The 16,520-nt window shown below is 46.6% G+C and overlaps 2 protein-coding genes across 11 annotated transcripts in view; one reads left to right on the top strand and one right to left on the bottom strand.

Annotated features, from left to right (window-relative positions):
* The window catches only part of RGS7 (regulator of G protein signaling 7), a 421,085-nt gene that overhangs the window by 96,250 nt on the left and 308,315 nt on the right, over nucleotides 1–16,520 (top strand). The gene's annotated exons all lie outside the window — the stretch shown is intronic.
* Nucleotides 8,473–10,111, bottom strand: LOC142071431 (uncharacterized). The gene is made up of 2 exons (XM_075126201.1): nucleotides 9,436–10,111; nucleotides 8,473–9,048 (listed from the first exon to the last, which is right to left on the bottom strand). The coding sequence occupies exons 1-2, from the start codon at nucleotides 10,013–10,015 to the stop codon at nucleotides 8,528–8,530; spliced, it is 1,101 nt and encodes a 366-aa protein (XP_074982302.1). The 5' UTR covers nucleotides 10,016–10,111; the 3' UTR covers nucleotides 8,473–8,527.

The raw sequence follows: 16,520 nt of genomic DNA, 5'->3' as shown, positions 1-16,520 counted from the left end.
ATGACCAGGAGGAGAGGTGGCGGGCTGAAGAGAGTAAGTGGCGGGCTGAAAACAGGGCTGAAGCTCAAATGTGGTGGCAGCGTGATGAGAGGAGGCAGGATTTAATGCTGACGCTGCTGGAGGATCAAACCAGTATGCTCCAGTGTATGGTTGAGCTGCAGCAAAGGCAGCTGGAGCACAAACTGCTACTACAGCCCCTGTGTAACCAACCACCCTCCTCCCCAAGTCCCATAGCCTCCACACCCAGACGCCCAAGAACGCGGTGGAGGGGCCTCCGGTCAACCAGCCACTCCACCACAGAGGATTGCCCAAAAAACAGAAGGCTGGCATTCAATACATTTTAAAGTTGTAAACTTTTAAAGTGCTGTGCGGCATTTTCCTTCCCTCCTCCACCACCCCTCCTGGGCTACCTTGGTAGTCATCCCCCTATTTGTGTGATGAATGAATAAAGAATGCATGAATGTGAAGCAACAATGACTTTATTTCCTCTGCAAGCGGTGATCGAAGGGAGGAGGGGAGGGTGGTTAGCTTACAGGGAAGTAGAGTGAACAAAGGGGCAGGGGGTTTCATGAAGGAGAAACAAAGAGAACTTTCACACCGTAGCCTGGCCAGTCATGAAACTGGTTTTCAAAGCTTCTCTGATGCGTACCGCGCCCTCCTGTGCTCTTCTAACCACCCTGGTGTCTGGCTGTGCGTAACCAGCAGCCAAGCGATTTGCCTCAACCTCCCACCCCGCCATAAACGTCTCCCCCTTACTCTCATGGATATTGTGGAGCGCTCAGCAAGCAGTAATAACAGTGGGAATATTGGTTTCACTGAGGTCTAAGCGAGTCAGGAAACTGCGCCAGCGCACCTTTAAACGTCCAAATGCACATTCTACCACCATTCTGCACTTGCTCAGCCTGTAGTTGAACAGCTCCTGGCTACTGTCCAGGCTGCCTGTGTACGGCTTCATGAGCCATGGCATTAAGGGGTAGGCTGGGTCCCCAAGGATAACTATAGGCATTTCAACATCCCCAACGTTTATTTTCTGGTCTGGGAATAAAGTCCCTTCCTGCAGCTTTTGAAACAGACCAGAGTTCCTGAAAATGCGAGCGTCATGTACCTTTCCCGGCCATACCACGTTGATGTTGGTGAAACGTCCCTTGTAATCCACCAGAGCTTGCAGCACTATTGAAAAGTACCCCTTGCGGTTTATGTACTCGCCGGCTTGGTGCTCCGATGCCAAGATAGGGATATGGGTTCCCTCTATGGCCCCACCACAGTTAGGGAATCCCATTGCAGCAAAGCCATCCACTATGACCTGCACATTTCCCAGCGTCACTACCCTTGATATCAGCAGATCATTGATTGCGTGGGCTACTTGCATCACAGCAGCCCCCACAGTAGATTTGCCCACTCCAAATTGATTCCCAACTGACCGGTAGCTGTCTGGCGTTGCAAGCTTCCACAGGGCTATCGCCACTTGCTTCTCAACTGTGAGGGATGCTCTCATCTTGATATTCATGCGCTTCAGGGCAGGGGAAAGCAAGTCACAAAGTTCCATGAAAGTGCCCTTACGCATGCGAAAGTTTCGCAGCCACTGGGAATCGTCCCAGACCTGCAACACTATGCGGTCCCACCAGTCTGTGCTTGTTTCCCGAGCCCAGAATCGGCGTTCCACAGCATGAACCTGCCCCATTAGCACCATGATGCATGCATTGTCAGGGCCCATGCTTTCAGAGAAATCTGTGTCCATGTCCTGATCACTCACGTGACTGCGCTGACGTCGCCTCCTCACCCGGTATCGCTCTGCCGGGTTCTGGTGCTGCATATACTGCTGGATAATACGTGTGGTATTTAATGTGCTCCTAATTGCCAAAGTGAGCTGAGTGGCCTCCATGCTTGCCTTGGTATGGCGTCCGCACAGAAAAAAGGCGCGGAACGATTGTCTGCCATTGCTCTGATGGAGGGAGCGGCGACTGATGACATGGCTTACAGGGTTGGCTTACAAGGAATTAAAATCAACAAAGGGGGTGGCTTTACATCAATGAGTATTTCAGGCAGGACTTCACGGAGGATTCCAATAAGAAATGGTGCACCTAAGTAATTGTTCTTATTGGAACAAGCAGGTTGGTCTGGCCTCTGATTGATCCATGGCTAGATTTACCTCGCTGCACCTTCTCTGTGAGCGACTGCATTGTGACCTGGAGGAATGAGTCCCCTAGACGGGGGAGGGGGAGAAGCAAATGAGTACAAAACAAATCTGGTCTATTTCTTGTTTTGATCCACTCCATCTATCTTTTACATCTTTGGCTGGCAGCAGATGGTGCAGAAGGACTGCAAGCCATCCACATCTCATGGCTGCTCGGCAGAAGATGGTGCAGTAGGACTGCTAGCCGTCCTCATCTCTTGCCTGCCTGGCAGAATATGGTACAGTAGGACTGCTAGCAATCCATATCGCCTGCCTGCTCACCATAAGATGGTTCAATAGGACTGACTGCAGGACTAAAGAGAATGACCTGGTCAAGTCACTCCAAATTTAATCCCTGCGCCCATGTCTGCCCAGGTGCTCCTAATCGACCTCACAGAGGCGACCAGGAGCACCTCGGACATGACGATGACGGCTGCCAGTCCTACTGTACCGTCTGCTGTCACAAGGCAATGGGTTGATGCTGCTGTGTAGCAATACAGTACCACATCTGCCAGCACCCAGGAGACATAAGGTGACGGTTACCTGAGCGGGCTCCATGCTTGCCGTGGTATGGCGTCTGCACAGGTAACTCAAGAAAAAAGGCACGAAACGATTGTCTGCTGCTGCTTTCACGGAGGGACGGAGGGAACGGGGGCCTGACGATATATGTACCCAGAACCACCCGTGACAATGTTTTAGCCCTATCAGGCATTGGGATCTCCACCCAGAATTCCAATGGGCAGAGGAGACTGCAGGAACTGTGGGATAGCTACCCACAGTGCAACACTCCGGAAGTCGATGCTTGCCTCGGTACTGTGGAAGCACTCCGCCGAGTTAATGCACTTAATGCACTTAGAGCATTTTCTGTGGGGACACACACACTCGAATGTATAAAAACGATTTCTAAAAAAATGACTTCTATATATTCAACCTAATTTCATAGTGTAGACATACCCTAAGAGTTGGGACTAAAATCCAGAACTCCTCCCCTTTGAGTGCTTTGTTTAAATTACACTCTCCCCAAATACAGAAAGGCATTACTCTGTATTGGAATGCCTTTGAAAACCAGGCTGATTGCACTGGAGTTGGCTGCACTAAATATACCTTTGGATCTCACCCTTTCAGCAGTATTCTGCAGACCTGACCTCTAGCTTTCTCACATTTACAATTTACACTTACAAAGCATTTCTATCACTTGCAGAGGAGGCTACTTTTAATAAGAATAAGCAGATGCCTCTTATTGCTTCTGGCGAGTATAATATGAAGAAAAAAATAGATGACTTTCTAATTAACATTTCCTCTTGCTGAGGCTCCTTAACTCATATGAGCCCAGTTGGTCACAGTTGGATTGCAAGTTTTATGTCCCAGGATTAACTGGCAAGCTAGCTGGACTGTGATGTGCAAGAGCTGTGAGAAAACATAATGCATTTTGTGAATCCAGAACTTTAGAATTTTGTGTGTGCTTCATATACAGTACCTGTAAGTTTGAGCTTTTAACAACTTTCTTCAAATTACTAGATGCCACTTTACTTTGTCTTCTAGAATAGGAATTTTAAGCAAAATTATTTGCCATCCTTCTGGAAAGCTGAGGGGAAATTATGTTAATGTAAGGAGCATAGTCTGTGGCCTCAGTAACCTCCGGTTCCTCCTGAATCTTGTAGACGATTTGGACAGATTCCCTCTTCAGATGCTAAAAACTGCCAGTTTTGATCTTTCTTTTCAGGAAAAGTTGACAAAATTTCAATGGGCAGTTCCCAGGAACAGCTGGCTTCTATGGATTTTCCTGTGTTCCTGTCACTCTGGTTTGAGACCAGGATATGAAACTGTGACTTTACACTTACCAATGGTGTTTGACCCTCATTAGTGATGAGCTGAAAGTACTCATGCTGATTCTGTTAGGGTCATAGGTGTTGCCATTCTCAAAGACTTGAACCACTAAAATGAATGCTTGCCTAAACTGTTTGTGTACTCATCTCATTCTTACTCATGACCTTGCTGTTCCTCCCCTCCTTGGAATATGGTAATCTTCACTGGTCTCTCATATTTGCCATTTAGATTTTAAGGCTGTCTTTGTATTTTCTATAAATCAACCAGCACACTATTTAAAAAACAATAACTACTAATAAATGAATGGTTTCCTCCTTTCTCCCTGATAAGTCATTGAAGGTACTGCTGGGCATTTATTCATCCTCAGGGGAGGCAGTGTGTTCCAGTGAATTGGGCACTGGACTGGAAATCATGCTTGGGTTCTATTACTGGTTCAGCCACTGACTGACCTTGAGCAAGTCATTTGACATTGCCAGGTCTTTGTTTCCCCTCCCACTTTTTGTCTTGGTTTTTTAAGAATAGATGTCTGTCAAAAATATAAAGGGAAGGGTAAACACCTTTAAAATCCCCCCTGGCCAGAGGAAAAACCCTTTCACCTGTAAAGAGTTAAGAAGCTAGGATAACCTCGCTGGCACCTGACCAAAATGACCAATGAGGAGACAAGATACTTTCAAAGCTGGAGGGGGGGAGAAACAAAGGTTCTCTCTGTCTGTGTGTTGATTTGCCAGGAACAGAAAAGGAATGGAGTCTTAGAACTAAGGGTATGTCTACACTACGGAATAAGGTCGAATTTATAGAAGTCGGTTTTTTAGAAATCGGTTTTATAAATTCGAGTGTGTGTGTCCCCACAGAAAATGCTCTAAGTGCATTAAGTGCATTAACTCGGCGGAGCGCTTCCACAGTACCGAGGCAAGCGTCGACTTCCGGAGCGTTGCACTGTGGGTAGCTATCCCACAGTTCCCGCAGTCTCCGCTGCCCATTGGAATTCTGGGTTGAGATCCCAATGCCTGATGGGGCTAAAACATTGTCGCGGGTGGTTCTGGGTACATATCGTCAGCCCCCCGTTCCCTCCCTCCCCCCGTGAAAGCAAGGGCAGACAATCATTTCGCGCCTTTTTTCCTGAGTTACCTGTGCAGACGCCATACCATGGCAAGCATGGAGCCCGCTCAGGCTATGTCTCACCCTATGTCTCCTGGGTGCTGGCAGACGCGGTACGGCATTGCTACACAGTAGCAGCAACCCCTTGCCTTGTGGCAGCAGACGGTACAGTACGACTGGTAGCCGTCATCGTCATGTCTGAGGTGCTCCTGGTCGCCTCTGTGAGGTCGATCAGGAGCGCCTGGGCAGACATGGGCACAGGGACTAAATTTGGAGTGACTTGACCAGGTCATTCTCTTTAGTCCTGCAGTCAGTCCTATTGAACCGTCTTATGGTGAGCGGGCAGGCGATACGGACTGCTTGCAGTCGTACTGTACCATCTTCTGCCGAGCAGCCATGAGATGTGGATGGCATGCAGTCCTTCTGCACCGTCTGCTGCCAGCCAAAGATGTAAAAGATAGATGGAGTGGGTCAAAACAAGAAATAGACCAGATTTGTTTTGTACTCATTTGCTTCCCCCCCTCCCCTGTCTAGGGGACTCATTCTTCTAGATCACACTGCAGTCACTTACAGAGAAGGTGCAGCGAGGTAAATCTAGCCATGTATCAATCAGAGGCCAGGCTAACCTTCTTGCTCCAATAAGGACAATAACTTAGGTGCACCATTTCTTATTGGAACCCTCCGTGAAGTCCTGCCTGAAATACTCCTTGATGTAAAGCCACCCCCTTTGTTGATTTTAGCTCCCTGAAGCCAACCCTGTAAGCGCCCCTCCCAGCGTCAGAGCAATGGCAAACAATCGGGCATCTGAGAGTGCTGTCCAGAGCAGTCACAATGGAGCACTCTGATGGGGCTAAAACATTGTCGCGGGTGGTTCTGGGTACGTGTCGTCAGGCCCCCGTTCCCTCCCTCCCTCCGTGAAAGCAAGGGCAGACAATCATTTCGCGCCTTTTTTCCTGAGTTACCTGTGCAGACGCCATACCACAGCAAGCATGGAGCCCGCTCAGGTAACAGTCACCCTATGTCTCCTGGGTGCTGGCAGACGCGGTACGGCTTTGCTGCACAGTAGCAGCAACCCCTTGCCTTCTGGCAGCAGATGGTACAATACGATTGGTAGTCGTCCTCATCGTGTCCGAGGTGCTCCTGGCCGCGTCGGCTGGGAGCGCCTGGGCAGACATGGGCGCAGGGACTAAATTTGGAGTGACTTGACCAGGTCATTCTCTTTAGTCCTGCAGTCAGTCCTATTGAACCGTCTTATGGTGAGCGGGCAGGCGATACGGACTGCTAGCAGTCGTACTGTACCATCTTCTGCCAGGCAGGCAAGAGATGAGGATTGCTAGCAGTCATATTGCACCATCTTCTGCCAGGCAGGCAAGAGATGGGGATGGCTAGCAGTCGTACTGTACCATCTTCTGCCGAGCAGCCATGAGATGTGGATGGCATGCAGTCCTTCTGCACCGTCTGCTGCCAGCCAAAGATGTAAAAGATAGATGGAGTGGGTCAAAACAAGAAATAGACCAGATTTGTTTTGTACTCATTTGCCTCCTCCCCTGTCTAGGGGACTCATTCCTCTAGGTCACACTGCAGTCACTCACAGAGAAGGTGCAGCGAGGTAAATCTAGCCATGTATCAATCAGAGGCCAGGCTAACCTCCTTGTTCCAATAACAACGATAACTTAGGTGCACCATTTCTTATTGGAACCCTCCGTGCAGTCCTGCCTGAAATACTCCTTGATGTACAGGCACCCCCTTTGTTGATTTTAGCTCCCTGAAGCCAACCCTGTAAGCCGTGTCGTCAGTCGCCCCTCCCTCCGTCAGAGCAACGGCAGACAATCGTTCCGCGCCTTTTTTCTGTGCGGACGCCATACCACGGCAAGCATGGAGCCCGCTGAGCTCACTTTGGCAATTAGGAGCACATTAACCACCACACGCATTATCCAGCAGTATATGCAGCACCAGAACATGGCAACGCGATACCGGGCGAGGAGGCGACGTCAGCGCGGTCCCGTGAGTGATCAGGACATGGACACAGATTTCTCTGAAAGCATGGGCCCTGACAATGCATGCATCATGGTGCTAATGGGGCAGGTTCATGCTGTGGAACGCCGATTCTGGGCTCGGGAAACAAGCACAGACTGGTGGGACCGCATAGTGTTGCAGGTCTGGGACGATTCCCAGTGGCTACGAAACTTTCGCATGTATAAGGGCACTTTCATGGAACTTTGTGACTTGCTTTCCCCTGCCCTGAAGCGCATGAATACCAAGATGAGAGCAGCCCTCACAGTTGAGAAGCGAGTGGCGATAGCCCTGTGGAAGCTTGCAACGCCAGACAGCTACCGGTCAGTTGGGAATCAATTTGGAGTGGGCAAATCTACTGTGGGGGCTGCTGTGATGCAAGTAGCCCACGCAATCAAAGATCTGCTGATATCAAGGGTAGTGACCCTGGGAAATGTGCAGGTCATAGTGGATGGCTTTGCTGCAATGGGATTCCCTAACTGTGGTGGGGCTATAGACGGAACCCATATCCCTATCTTGGCACCGGAGCACCAAGCCGCCGAGTACATAAACCGCAAGGGGTACTTTTCGATAGTGCTGCAAGCTCTGGTGGATCACAAGGGACGTTTCACCAACATCAACGTGGGATGGCCGGGAAAGGTGCATGATGCTCGCATCTTCAGGAACTCTGGTCTGTTTCAAAAGCTGCAGGAAGGGACTTTATTCCCAGACCAGAAAATAACTGTTGGGGATGTTGAAATGCCTATATGTATCCTTGGGGGACCCAGCCTACCCCTTAATGCCATGGCTCATGAAGCCATACACGGGCAGCCTGGACAGTGGTCAGGAGCTGTTCAACTACAGGCTGAGCAAGTGCAGAATGGTGGTAGAATGTGCATTTGGACGTTTAAAGGCGCGCTGGCGCAGTTTACTGACTCGCTTAGACCTCAGCGAAACCAATATTCCCACTGTTATTACTGCTTGCTGTGTGCTCCACAATATCTGTGAGAGTAAGGGGGAGACGTTTATGGCGGGGTGGGAGGTTGAGGCAAATCGCCTGGCTGCTGGTTACGCGCAGCCAGACACCAGGGCGGTTAGAAGAGCACAGGAGGTCGCGGTACGCATCAGAGAAGCTTTGAAAAACAGTTTCATGACTGGCCAGGCTACGGTGTGAAAGTTCTGTTTGTTTCTCCTTGATGAACCCCCCCCGCCGCTTGGTTCACTCTACTTCCCTGTAAGCTAACCACCCTCCCCTCCTCCCTTTAATCATTGCTTGCAGAGCCAATAAAGTCATTGTTGCTTCACATTCATGCATTCGTTATTCATTCATCACACAAATAGGGGGATGACTACCAAGGTATCCCAGGAGGGGTGGTGGAGGAGGGAAGGAAAATGCCACACAGCACTTTAAGCACAGCACTTTAAAAGTTTACAACTTTAAAATTTATTGAATGACAGCCTTCTTTTTTTTGGGCAATCCTCTGTGGTGGAGTGGCTGGTTGGCCGGAGGCCCCCCCACCGCGTTCTTGGGCGTCTGGGTGTGGAGGCTATGGAACTTGGGGAGGAGGGCGGTTGGTTACAGAGGGGCTGCAGTGGCAGTCTGTGCTCCAGCTGCCTTTGCTGCAGCTCAACCATACACTGGAGCATACTGGTTTGGTCCTGCAGCAGCCTCAGCATTGAATCCTGCCTCCTCTCATCACGCTGCCGCCACCTTTGAGCTTCAGCCCTGTCTTCAGCCCGCCACTTACTCTCTTCAGCCCTCCACCTCTCCTCCCGGTCATTTTGTGCTTTCCTGCACTCTGACATTATTTGCCTCCACGCATTCGTCTGTGCTCTGTCAGTGTGGGAGGACAGCATGAGCTCGGAGAACATTTCATCGCGAGTGCGTTTTTTTTTCTTTCTAAGCTTCACTAGCCTCTGGGAAGGAGAAGATCCTGTGATCATTGAAACACATGCAGCTGGTGGAGAAAAAAAAAGGGACAGCGGTATTTAAAAAGACACATTCTATAAAACAGTCGCTACACTCTTTCAGGGTAAACCTTGCTGTTAACATTACATACATAGCACATGTGCTTTCGTTACAAGGTCGCATTTTGCCTCCTCCCACCGCGTGAACGGATTTTGGTTGAATGCCAGCAAACATACACTGCAATGCTTTGTTCTACAGTGATTCCCCAGTACGTGTTGCTGGCCTGGAGTGGTAAAGTGTCCTACCATGAAGGACGAAATAAGGCTGCCCTCCCCAGAAACCTTTTGCAAAGGCAGAACCGCAAATGCCAGGGCAAAGTAATCCTTTCACATGCTTGCTTTTAAACCATGTATAGCATTTTAAAAGGTACACTCACCAGAGGTCCCTTCTCCGCCTGCTGAGTCCAGGAGGCAGCCTTGGGTGGGTTCGGGGGGTACTGGCTCCAGGTCTAGGGTGAGAAACAGTTCCTGGCTGTCGGGAAAACCGGTTTCTCCGCTTGCTTGCTGTGAGCTATCTACAACCTCCTCATCATCATCTTCTTCGTCCCCAAAACCTACTTCCGTATTGCCTCCATCTCCATTGAAGGAGTCAAACAACACGGCTGGGGTAGTGGTGGCTGAACCCCCTAAAATGGCATGCAGCTCATCATAGAAGCGGCATGTTTGGGGCTCTGACCCAGAGCGGCTGTTCGCCTCTCTGGTTTTCTGGTAGGCTTGCCTCAGCTCCTTCAGTTTCACGCGGCACTGCTTCGGGTCCCTGTTATGGCCTCTGTCCTTCATGCCCTGGGAGATTTTCACAAAGGTTTTGGCATTTCGAAAACTGGAACGGAGTTCTGATAGCACGGATTCCTCTCCCCAAACAGCGATCAGATCCCGTACCTCCCGTTCGGTCCATGCTGGAGCTCTTTTGCGATTCTGGGACTCCATCATGGTCACCTCTGCTGATGAGCTCTGCATGGTCACCTGCAGCTTGCCACGCTGGCCAAACAGGAAATGAGATTCAAAAGTTCGCGGTTCTTTTCCTGTCTACCTGGCTAGTGCATCTGAGTTGAGAGCGCTGTCCAGAGCGGTCACAATGGAGCACTCTGGGATAGCTCCCGGAGGCCAATACCATCGAATTGTGTCCACAGTACCCCAAATTCGAGCCGGCAACGTCGATTTAAGCGCTAATCCACTTGTCAGGGGTGGAGTAAGGAAATCGATTTTAAGAGCCCTTTAAGTCGAAATAAAGGGCTTCATCGTGTGGACGGGTGCAGGTTTAAATCGATTTAACACTGCTAAATTCGACCTAAAGTCCTAGTGTAGACCAGGGCCTAGTAAGTAATCTAGCTAGATATGCGTTAGATTCTGTTTTGTTTAAATGGCTGATAAAATAAGTTGTGCTGAATGGAATGTATATTCCTGTTTTTGTGTCTTTTTGTAACTTAAGGTTTTGCCTAGAGGGATTCTCTATGTTTTGAATCTGATTACCCTGTAAGGTATTTACCATCCTGATTTTACAGAGGTGATTCTTTTACTTCTTCTTCAATGAAAATTCTTCTTTTAAGAACCGGATTGCTTTTTCATTGTTCTTAAGATCCAAGGGTTTGGGTCTGTGTTCACCTATGCAAATTGGTGAGGCTTTTTATCAAGCCTTCCCCAGGAAAGGGGGTGTAGGGTTTGGGGAGGATTTTTGGGGGAAAGACGTTTCCAAGCGGGCTCTTTCCCTGTTATATATTTGTTAGATGCTTGGTGGTGGCAGCAATAAAGTCCAAGGGCAAAAGGTAAAATAGTTTGTACCTTGGGGAGGTTTTAACCTAAGCTAGAAAAAATAAGCTTAGGGGGTTTTTCATTCAGGTCCCCACATCTGTAGCCTAGAGTTCAGAGTGGGGAAAGAACCTTGACAATGTCTTTATAAAACATATGCTCTGCAGGAATTCTTGGGTGAATTTCTATGGCTTGTATTATTCAGGAGGTCCTTTCTGGCCTTATTACCTTGGAATCCCCCCGAAATGCCCTCATAAGCTGGGTACAACTCAATTCTGTCCTGTTACCTTTCCTAAGGGTGAAAAAGATGATGAACTGGCCAGGACTGAGTCCAGATGAGATGGAAGTTTTATTTGTTGGTATAGGGAAAAGTGCTGTGTGAATAACTTTTTTTTTTTGGTTCTCTGGAAGTTCTGAAAATTGGGGGGAGGGAATGGTTAGGATCAAACCAAAACACTTCAGAATTTTTTGGGGAATCAAAAGTCCGAAAAAAATAATTTGAGGCAAACAAAATATTTTGTTCAACTCAAATCACTTTGTTTGGGCACTTTTAACTCTTTTAATAAAAAATAAAGGAAATGGGGGCTAGATGTCCAAAGCTGGGAAGGAGGCAGAGATTTCACCCCAACCCCTACCTCTGATACCTGACAGCCCAGTTGTTAGGACATTCACCTCAAAGGGGGAGAGGGCACCTGGATTACAGGTTCTGCTGCAGAGGAGGGGATCCAAACCTTTGGTCTCCCACATTTGGTATAAGGGACACCTTCTCTTTGCTTTTTGAAAACCATGTAAACCCCATGTGAATCTAGGTCAAAAATATAAACATTTCCTTTTGATAATCTCAGTTTCTTTATACATTTCTGATTTTGCTGTTATTGTTTCAACCAAGACAATTTGCCAAAATCAACACAAATTCGCAAAATGTTCTGGACGGCATGAATCTTCATTTTGCACTGAAAAATAATTGTCTGAAAAATGTCACCTAGCTCTAACAGGGAAGCCTCTAGAGGAGCTGGCTTAGCTACAAATGGGATATGCCTTCATTTTACAAAAAATGGCTTGCAGTCTGGAGGTTGTAGTGGGTCTAGACTTGCTCTCAAATTCTCAAGTCGGAGCATTGGCTTGAAGTGCTTTTTATAGTCTCTGGATATTTGGAAGTCAATGGATTTACTTGGGATTTGCACCAGTATAACTGATTAGAATTTGGCCCTCACTGTTCTTCCCTTGTGAAATGAGAGTGTTAAGAACTCCTCCATCTCCGTATAAAGTTGCTGTCTACTGCCATAGCTTCTAAGACCGAGTAAGGCTCTTGTCCAGCTATAAAATAGGTTAATGCCACTTACAGAAATTTCAAGGAAGAACTGAAACAAACTAGGATTTTTATTTTTGTATGTAGTCAGCTTTGAAGAGGCTAGGTTAGTCTCATCAGATGTGTGTGGAGAATTCTATAGAAAACATGTTAGGATCTTATGTTCTACTACCTAAGAGTGTAAAAAACAATGAAGCCAACGATATTTGCTTATGAACTGATTACAGTGTCCAAGGTGGGGTCCTGGCTATTCTCAGTTTTCAAATACTGATGTGTATGTGTGTTTAGGACAGTGTCACTTTTTCTTCTTCTAAGGCAGGAGAAACATGCACCTTTTGACAGTGAGGATAAAACTCCTACAGATGTCCATATTCTTAACTCACTTACAAGGCATTAGCTCCACTGGAGTCTGTTGAATTAAAATGTTGTAAAATTGGTGGGGCAACAGAACTGAGCATCTGAGTTAGGAAATAACCAATAGCATTTAATTTTTAAATGAAGCAGCAAAGCTTTCAAATGTTCAAGGTAGATAAGACCTTAAGCACTCTAATTAATAATAAAAAAAACAACATATGCCAAAAAAAACACAAGACAAAGAAACCCAAAACCAAGAACAACCAACCGAAAAACAACCCATCCATAAAAGTAACACCACAAAATTCTTCGATTCCTCATAATGAAACAGCCTTAACTTCTTGCTTGCCTCAGCAACCTGTACACTTAATTCTTAAAAAGTTTGTTGTTCTGGCCTCAATATACCTTCTTCAAGAATTAATACCAAGTATCTGGTGTTCACTCTCATTCACTCTGTAGATCTCCACAGAGAATGCTGTATAATGCAATGAAACTTGTAAACTGAAGCCCTTTAACACAGAGTAAATTTCTTCTCCATAAAACATCATTATCAGGCCACAAGCTTTGTCTTACAGAATTAATTGTAATCAATTATATATAATTGAAGCTAAGAGGAATTTCATTCTAAATGAATCTTCATTAGAAGATCCCATTTTTACCATGATTATTAAACAAGGCCTGCATGAATGCTTGTATAATGCTGGTAGTGCTGGGCAGCCATTGGAATTCACTGATTAGTAGCAGAGCTACTCATCTTCACATTATTGGTGAACCCTCGATTCGAGTATGATCTCTACCATGGATTTGCATATGGGTCCTGAGATGACTCAGGAGTCCAATCCTGGAACCACAGATCTACCTGCAGTAAGTACAGACATTTCCTGGCGATCCAGCTGCCTTCTGGGAAAAAGTTCTTTTTTCCTTCCTTCTCTCTCTCTCTTTTCAGCTTCAAGGGAAAGGCACTTCTCCTTGAAGTGGGCCACTACCTGATGGAGGATGTGGCACCATTGGGGTTGGTTGGTGGCTTGCTCCTCCCAGCATGTGATGTCTACATCAGTTTTCTTTCAGTGTGTCTTTGTAGCGTTTCTTCTGACCACCACAGGATCTCTGACCATGGGTGAGCTAAGAGTAGAGGACTTGTTTTGGGAGCCGAGAGTCTGGCATCCACACACAATGTCCAGCCCAGTGAAATTGGTGCATGAGGATCATTGCTTCAATGCTGTTGACATTGGCTTCAGTGAGGATGCTGGTGTTAGTGCAGGCATCTTTCCATTTGATGTGAAGGATCTTCCAGAGGCATCGTTAGTGGTACCACTCCAAACTCTTGAGGTGCTGTCAAGAGGTCACCCAGGTTTCGTATCCATAAAGGAATGTAGGAATAACAGTTGTCTTATAGACCTGGATCTTGGTGTTCTGCTGTTCTGTGAAAACACATCTGAGTAATTTCCCAAAGGAAGCACTTGTGCACTGGATCCTGTGTGGGATTTCACTGTCAATTTTTGCATTTTTAGAAGGTTTGTTACCAAGATAGCAAAAGTGCTCGACTGTCTCCAAAGTCCGTTCCCTGATGGTGATTTGTGGTGTGTCATGTGCAAGGCCTGAAGCAGGCTGATAGTGCACTTTAGTCTTCTTAATATTGAGTGAGAGTCCTAGGCTTTGATAAGCTTCTGCAAAAATATCCAGTGTGAACTGAAGGTCATTTTCAGTGTGCGCAAAGATGGCACAGTCATCAGCATACTGAAAATCAGTAATGGATGCCCTGAGGACTTTAGACTTCGAGCGGAGATGTCAAAGTTTAAAAGGCCACCCATCCATTCTGTATTGAATGTCAACTCCATTGGGGATGCAATCTTTAACAAAGACCAAAATGACTCCTAAATAGATGGAGAACAGAGTTAGGGCAATAACGCATCCTCACTTAACCCTGGTTTTGATGATGAAAGGGTCCATCTCAAGGCCATTACAGAGAACCATGGCAGTCATCTGATCATGGAGAAGCCTTAGGACCTTAATAAATTCTGGAGCGCACCTGTCATAAATATAATTTTATATAAATATAAACCACCTTTCTGTATACAGTGCTATAAAATCCCTCCTGGCCAGAGGCATCATCCTGTTACCTGTAAAGGGTTAAGAAGCTCAGCCAAACTGGCTGGCACCTGACCCAAAGGACCAATAAGGGAACAAGATACTTTCAAATCTTGGGAGGGAGGGGGAAAGGCTTTTGTTTGTGCTCTTTGTTTACGTGTTGGCTCTCTCTTGGGACTGAGAGAGGCCAGACAGAAATCCATCTTCTCCAACCCATCCTAATCCAAGTCTCCAATATTGCAACCAGTATAGGTAAGCCAGGCAAGGCGGATTAGTTTATCTTTTGTTTTATGTGAATTTTCCCTGTGTTAAGAGGGAGGTTTATTCCTGTTTTCTGTAACTTTAAGGTTTTGCCCAGAAGGGGATCCTCTGTGTTTTGAATCTGAATACCCTGTAAAGTATTTTCCATCCTGATTTTACAGAGGTGATTCTTTTACCTTTTCTTTAATTAAAATTCTTCTTTTAAGAACCTGATTGATTTTTCATTCTTCTTAAGATCCAAGGGTTTGGGTCTGTGTTCACCTGTACAAATTGGTGAGGATTCTTTTCAAGCCTTCTGCAGGAAAGGGGGTGTAGGGCTTGGGAGGATATTTTGGGGAAAGACGTCTCCAAGTGGTCTCTCTTCCTGTTTTTTGTTTAAAACGCTTGGTGGTGGCAGCATACTGTTCAAGGCTAAGGCAAAGTTTGTACTTTGGGGAAGTTTTTAACCTAAGATGGTAAGAATAAGCTTAGGTGGTCTTTCCCCACATCTGTACCCTAGAATTCAGTGTGGGGAAGGAACCCTGACAGCATCCAAATCTGGCCAGCACCTTCCATGGGGCTTGGGGATTGAAGAAGTTGAAGGCCTTTTTCTAATGGATGAAGGCCATGTACAGCTCCTGATTTTGCTCCCGAGACTTTTCCTGGATTTGGTGGTGAACAAAGATCATGCTGGGTGTCCCAGGGGATGGTCTAAAATCACACTGAGATTCCAGCAATATTTCCTCAGCAAGGGAATGTAATTGGTTTAAGAGGATATGGGCAAGAATTTTCCCTGCTGTAGATAGCAAGGCAATGACTCAATAACTTCCACACTGTAACTTAGCTCCTTTCTTAAAGATTGTAACAATGTTGGCATTTCTCAGGTCTTCTGGAATCTTCTTGTTATACCAAATGTGAAGAAAAAGTTTTGTGGAGCTTCCTTACCAGTTCTTCAGCTCCAGACTTGTAGACTTCAAATGGTATGCCATCTGGCCCTGCTGCCTTTGTTGTTCTTGGTTTGCATAATGGGTCATGTTACTTATTCGAGGACGGGGGGTGGGGGGGGAGGGTCAGCAAGAGATTCTCTTTCATGTCACTGAAGTATAGATTCGATAGTGGCATCAAGGACAGTTGACTCACGGTTCAGGAGTAACTCAAAATGCTCCATCCATCTGGCTTTGATGGCTTCGCTATCCTTAAAATACATAAACCCATCTTGGGCTTGGAGTGGTGAGGGACCATGGGAACATTGACCGTAAATGGCCCTTATTGCCTGAAAAAAGCTCCTCATGTCATGTTTATCAGCGTAAAGCTCAATCTCCTTGGCCTTTTCTTGCCACCACTTTTTTGTCACGGATTTTACTTGGGGCTTCACCCTTGAGTTGCTTGTATGACTCTTTCTTCTGCTGGTGTGATATGTCATTTTGCAATATGCAATGAGCTTTTATTCTATGGTTGAGTAGGCTCTGAATCTCAGCATCATTCTCATCAAAACAATCTTTGGTGATGGTGGATGACCTAGCCAATGGATTCAGCACTTGCCAAGCGAATGACAGTCTTTAATCCCCTCCAGAAATTTTCATTATCTTCCTCAGCTGTAGGCATAGTGGTGAACCTCTCTGTTGAAGTTTCTCCCAAGTCACTGTATCTTCAAGGAACTTGATATTTGAATTTCTTTCATACTGATTTTGCCTGCTTGCAATGCCTTGAGGCGATCTGGAAATT

This window comes from Caretta caretta, chromosome 3 (genome assembly GCF_965140235.1).
Source record: "Caretta caretta isolate rCarCar2 chromosome 3, rCarCar1.hap1, whole genome shotgun sequence".
Classification (NCBI taxonomy): domain Eukaryota; kingdom Metazoa; phylum Chordata; order Testudines; family Cheloniidae; genus Caretta; species Caretta caretta.
The sequence above is the reverse complement of the archived record's forward strand: the minus strand, read 5'-3'. Positions and strand labels throughout refer to the sequence as shown.

Bases quoted from the DNA above. Each gene is read 5' to 3' on its own strand.
- LOC142071431 (XM_075126201.1), bottom strand. From the start codon at position 10,015: ATGCAGAGCTCATCAGCAGAGGTGACCATGATGGAGTCCCAGAATCGC. The intron at 9,049-9,435 runs GTGAGTGTACCT...TTTCTCCACCAG, and splicing joins AGGCGGAGAAGGGACCTCTG to CTGCATGTGTTTCAATGATC.